The sequence below is a fragment of the Vespula pensylvanica genome, chromosome 8 (genome assembly GCF_014466175.1).
Source record: "Vespula pensylvanica isolate Volc-1 chromosome 8, ASM1446617v1, whole genome shotgun sequence".
Classification (NCBI taxonomy): Eukaryota; Metazoa; Arthropoda; class Insecta; order Hymenoptera; family Vespidae; genus Vespula; species Vespula pensylvanica.
Window position 1 is genome coordinate 1,499,821 of NC_057692.1, and position 5,918 is coordinate 1,505,738.

The following is a 5,918-nucleotide window of genomic DNA, read 5'->3' on the forward strand; positions in this document are numbered from 1 at the left end:
CATTTTGTTTTTTGTTTTATTTTTTCTTTTCGAATAACACAATGACAATTTAACGACATAAACAAGGATTTTATACATATATGTATACGTAAATGTATACATACATATATACATACATGTGTATAAATATACGTATACACATACATACATACATACATATATATATATATGTATGTGTATGTATGTATGTATGTATAAATATGTTTTGTATGTATTATCCTTCCTTCTTTTTCTTTTTTCGATTTTCTTTTTTATTATATCTTCTCTCGAGGAGGTTAAAGTTGATCGTTCTGCTACGACGAAAAGTTCCCAACAAATGAACGAAAGAACGAAAGAAAGAAAGAAAGAACCAACGAACGAACGAACGAACGAACGAACGAACGAACGAACGAACGTTGTCGTTGTCGTATTCCTCTTTCTCTTTTTCTTCTTCTTCTTCTTCTTCCTCCTCCTCGTCGTCGTCGTCGTCGTCGTCGTCGTCTTCTTCTTCGTCTTCGTCTTCGTCTTCGTCGTCGTCGTCGTCGTCGTCGTCGTCGTCGTCGTCATCCGTCCTCTCCGTGTAGGCTTGTCACGTACACTACGTGTATACTACTTGCACCGTTAGGAGGAACTCTCTTCTCCCCACCAAGCGACTACTACTCCTTCGCGCCGTTCGGCACGCGTCGTTTCGTTGCTTTTTCTCTGTTCGTCGTTACTGGCTTTCACGATCGCTACCTACGTCGAGTCTCGTCGAGTATCTTCTTCTCTTATGGCCCCTTTGAAATAGGCCTTTCATTTCTACTCTCTTTCTTTCTCTCTCTCTCTCTCTCTCTCTCTCTCTCCCTCTCCCTCTCTCTTTTTCTTCCTTTTTATCTGTTTCTTTCTCCGTCAACATGTCTCACGTTTAAAGGTAAATAAAACATGGAAGTTCGATCGATGCTCGTCCAATATTTTTTCTTCTCTGTCTCTCTCTATTCACTCTTCCGCCTGTAACAAACTTCGAAAATCCTTTTGCAGTTTCGACTCGTGATAACTCCAAATATCATTGAAATCTTCCTCTTCCTCCTCGACGAATATCGACGACTTGTCTTCCTCGATCGCATTTGCCGACGGTGCATTTGGCGATGGAGAATAAAACTTGATTTCCAAGTCCCGATGCCCGTTCGGCGAGGTAACAATTTCCGTGGAGACCTCGAGGCCCTTAGAAGAGGGCGAGCTAGCTGAATTACCCAAGTTACCGTTCGATGAAGATACGTTTGGTGTGCCGTTGGCCATGCCAGCGGATGCCGTCGTATCACCATGCCAAAACGTTCCTCCGCAACGTTTGCCGTTCTCCGATTGACCTCTGTCACCGATCACGCCGACGTCTCTACTGGGCGCGGTAATCTCTTCGCTGAAGTAGCTAGTCGGATCGCTCCAGCTACGCCTTAGGATTACCGTGCTAGAGGCATCGCGTTCCGGACGCGTTAAACGCGGACATTCCGCGTCGAATAATCTTTCGATCGTTGGCTGTTGCTGTTGATGTTGATGTTGGTGTTGATGTTGGTGTTGGTGTTGGTGTTGATGCTGATGCCGGTGTTGCTGTCGATCTTGACAACCGAGAGACGAGCCACGCGACAGAAACATCGTTGGGGTCTGTTGAGGGTATTGGTGATTAGCAGGGCAAAAATCGTTACACGTTGGTGCGGTTAAATAAGGGGAATATCCGTTCTGATCTACGTCCCAAATCAATCCGGAAGGATCGCAATAACGACACTGACAAAGTCCCAATCCGTCGGTAAAACCGTCCTCGCAGTTCGCAGTTGCGTCTGTGTAATCCTGATGTACGTAACGAGACGCAACGCTGTTGTTATTATTGTTATTGCTGCTGTTGTTATTGTTGTTGCTAACTACGTGATGATGATGGTGATGGTGGTGATGATGATGACTGTGCGGCCTGTAAGCTTTCGACTGAATCGCTCGCATCGTGCCCGGCACGACGACGTTTCTGTTGTCGTCCAGCACTTTCACTTGCACGTGCCGATGCGCGTACCTCTGTTGCCTGATGTCGGCAATGGCCTGCACGGAGGACACCTGCGCCCGACAAGAGCCGTAAACACTTTCCCTGCCGATCGGTGGTCTTCTGTGGTTTCTTTGTTGAACCGATCCATTTTCGTATCTTTGATGATCGTAACAGCTAGACGATACGTAAGGTTTCAACGGCATGACGACGACGCCTGACTGTTCGTTAACGGCGTTAGGACTCGTTCGTTGCTGCTGAGGTTCATCCGATTTCGTCGTCGTCGTCGTCGTCATCGTCGTTGTCGCTGCCGTCGTCGCCGGCGTCGTCGTCGCCGTCATCGTCGTCGTCGTCGTCGTTGTCGTCGAACTTCCGTCCGTCGATGACGTTGTTATCCCTCCGTTCGGAGGTTTCCTATCCTTCTTTCTACGCTTCCGCGGTTTTATGATTCGGGGTAGACTGTTCTCAGAATTGTTCGACCCGGAACTCTCGTCGCTAGCGATACTCAACGAATCGATATTCGCGATATTCGTCCCCGTAGAATCTTTAGATACGTTCGAACAATCCCCCTTTCCATTTCCTGCCTGAACCTTTTTCGTAGATTCCATCGGTCTCCTGGGTCGCGGTGGCACTGGACATCGCGTAGGTCCGCTCGTTGAACCGTTCATCGTACTGTTCATCGTACTGTTCATCGTACCGTTCATCGAGTTCGCCGATGAGTTTCCATTAGCGTGGACGTAACCACCAACCGCGAGGTTGCTGCTGGGAACGCCGTTGCCGAGGCCGACGGCGTTGCCAGCGTGTATTTTTCCTCGATTGTGAAATCGACCGGCGAGAATCAACGGCGCTCCCTGCGTGTGAATGGCTAGTCTGGAGAGGGGACTTTTGTGCAGGTGTCCGTTCAGCTGCTGCTGCTGTTGCTGCTGCTGCTCGCAAGCTTGCGATTGCTGTTGCTGGGACGATTGTTGTTGCTGCGTTTGCAATTGATGCTGTTGCTGTTGCTGTTGTTGTCCCAACGAAGGTGACAAACCTTGATTACATCTACGAGGACTGGACGTCATCGAAATCAGTGGAGCACCCGCCCAACCACCGGAAACAGTGCCGTATTGCATCGAGCATTGCTCGTTACCACTACCGTAATTCTGTCCACCGTAACAGACTTTAGTATTTTTCCCACGCAGATTGTTTTGATCCTGTTTCTTCCCAAGGATCGCCTTATGCGCTCCGTTTCGAACGTTCGACGATATCAAACAGCTACCGATGTAACGCTCCACCTCCAGGGTGCCCTGAGAGCCCGGGCTCATCTTACAATAATAGGCTACTTATCGAACCTTATCACCCTATTCACCAATTCTCCGATACATTAGCTCAATGTCGGACACATTTCACGTCTTATGTCGAAAAGAAAAGAAGAAAAAAAAAAAAAGAACCTCGTTCCCCCGTTTTTAATTCTTTCTCTTTTTTTTCCTCTTTTTATATTTATATTTTTCTTTTTCGTTCACCGGTGAAATAAACGATCACAGAACACTCAACACCACTGACCCAGTTTCTTCGAACGCGTCTTTCCTCTCGGCATCTCCAAGAGCCAAGTGTACTCGATCTAGCCCATGATGCATGTGTCCCCGATAATATATACTCGATCACTTCGATCGAGAACGATCTTCGACGAGTGTCAAGAGAAATCGACGAAAAACGAAAGACAGAAAAAAGATACGGAGATAACGCAGACAAAAACAGAAAGAGAAAAAAAAAAAAAGAAAAAATGATTGATAGATAGATAGATAAATAGACAGACAGATAGAGAAAGTGTGTGATGAGATGCGTGCGCGTGTACGATATCCGTCCACTGATCGCGAAAATCCTCGAAAGAGTTTGAACGTGGACAGAGATATCTCGACGCGAGTCTCGTTCTACTACCGTACGAAGCCACGGCTGGAACGACACTGAGAGACTAGCTCGGTCGAGCGCGCCTACACCGTCTCTCTCTTTCGAGTCTCTGCGACGTGGAGGTCTCCCCACCCCTAACTCGAACACCAGCACCACCACCAGCACCACCACCACCGCCGCTGCCGCCGCCAGCACCACCACCACCACCGCCGCCAGCACCACCACCTCCACTACCACCACCGTAGTACCTCTACTCTACTGCTGCCACTGCTACCGCCTCCTCCTTTAGTTCATGACGATACAGCGGCTCGACGAAACTTCATGGTATACAACTTATGTATGTGTATGTGGATATATATATATATATTTGTATACATATATAGATGTGTATATATATGTGTGTGTGTATATATATATATATAGAAAACGTCGTTCTTACTCCGGATGACAGCGTCACAATTTAGCGAGCTATCGGAGAAAGCCGGCCATGGATACAACGACGAATTATGTATATGTATATAAATATACATGTATGTATGTATGTATGTATGTATGTATGTATGTATGTATGTATCTATCGAAGCTACACCTACATCTCTCACGAGACGAATTTGTTCCAGTCGAAACGGCTTTGACTTTCGACGCGTCTACGAAAGATAAACTCAAGTACGCTTTTCCTTTCGTAGGGAAAAAACTCGTAAAAAAGCTGCAGGGTTAGCGATAAGGAGTCGACGATTGAGTTTGATAGTAGAGAAAGGGGGAAGAATATTTGCTTACTCGCTTGCTTGCTCGCTCGCTTGCTTGCTTGCTTGGCTTTGCTCTATGCGAGACTCGAGGCTATTGTTTGCGTTCCGTGCGATTACTTTTAATAAATTCGACGACCGGGAGGTCTGCGTCCGATCTTCGAAGAACGAAAGAAAGCATGAAGAGAAAGAAAGAAAGAGAAAGAGAAGAAATGGCTTTTGCTTTGTTATACATTTTCTATTCACTCTCTCTCTCTCTCTCTCTCTCTCTCTCTCTCTCTCTCTCTCTCTCTCTCTCTCTCTCTCTCTCTCTCTCTTCGTTCTTCCACTCTTTACTCCCTATCTCTATCTCTCTCCCACTTTCTCGATCGTGTTTCCAATTTATTCCAATGGTAGGACGTGTATCATCGTCTCTTCCGCGCAAATAGCCACCTAGTATCATCGGATCGCCGTGTATACGAAAAAAATTTAAAGTAATACCTCTCGATGGCACTCGGAAACGAGTAGTACGATAATGACGAGAAAGCTCGTCATGCTGGGACGAGTTCGGGTTCGCTACTTTGCTCGATGTGATTGGTAAATAGTGACTTTCATGCCGGTTGCGCAGTCTGTGATGTTTGCGACGGGAACGCTAACAATAAGACAAACTCTAAGTTGAAATTACGTTGAGAACGGGAAAGAGGAGACAGAGAGACAGAAAGACAGAAAGAGAGAGAGAAAGAAAGAGAGATTCAAATACAGTGACCGAGTGATCTCACTGGATTCGAACGTAACGAGAGTATCATACGATGGATGTAATAACAATGATAACAATGATATATATATATATATATATTTTTTTTTTTAAGACATCGATAGATCCGAGCGGATCGAACCTAGGCATAGATTATGATTCACGAACGATTATGTTTCGACTTGACGTCGGTACGAGCTAATGTGAAAGCGTCGAGAAGAGAGAAAGGTGAGTGTAGCGGAGGAGGGAAGAGAGGAGGAAGAGAGAGAGAGAGAGAGAGAGAGAGAGAGAGAGAGAGGGAGGGAGAAGACGGAAAAGAGAGAAGAAAAAAAGAAAGAAGGAAGAATGGAAAGAACGATATCTTTGATCGTGGCATGGCACCCTCCCATCGAGGCCACGAGTCTTAAAAGTAGGTCACAAGTCATCAATCGCTCGCGGCACGCTACGAAACGATCCGAGAATATTCGCACCACTAGCATCTTTAGTTTCTCATACCACAATGAACCTAGACTTTCTCAACAATGCATCTATATTCTCTCTCTCTCTCTTTCTCTCTCTCTCTCTCTCTCTCTCTCTC

At 46.1% G+C, this 5,918-nt stretch overlaps 2 protein-coding genes across 11 annotated transcripts in view; both read right to left on the reverse strand.

Moving 5' to 3' along the window:
• The window catches only part of LOC122631093 (probable serine/threonine-protein kinase DDB_G0267686), a 15,852-nt gene extending 11,860 nt beyond the window's left edge, over positions 1-3,992 (reverse strand). Inside the window, exons 1-2 of one of the 4 annotated variants that reach the window (XM_043816351.1) lie at positions 2,322-3,992; positions 953-2,285 (exon numbers count right to left, since the gene is read on the reverse strand). In XM_043816351.1, the coding sequence (XP_043672286.1) occupies positions 955-2,285; positions 2,322-3,282 (2,292 nt within the window). In that variant the 5' untranslated portion in view covers positions 3,283-3,992 and the 3' untranslated portion in view covers positions 953-954. Of the gene's footprint in view, positions 1-844; positions 2,286-2,321 lie in introns of those variants that run through there. The other 3 variants (XM_043816349.1, XM_043816352.1, XM_043816348.1) reach the window with 3 other exon arrangements.
• LOC122631094 (CCR4-NOT transcription complex subunit 6-like) overlaps positions 1-5,918 on the reverse strand; it is a 527,872-nt gene that overhangs the window by 328,711 nt on the left and 193,243 nt on the right. The gene's annotated exons all lie outside the window — the stretch shown is intronic.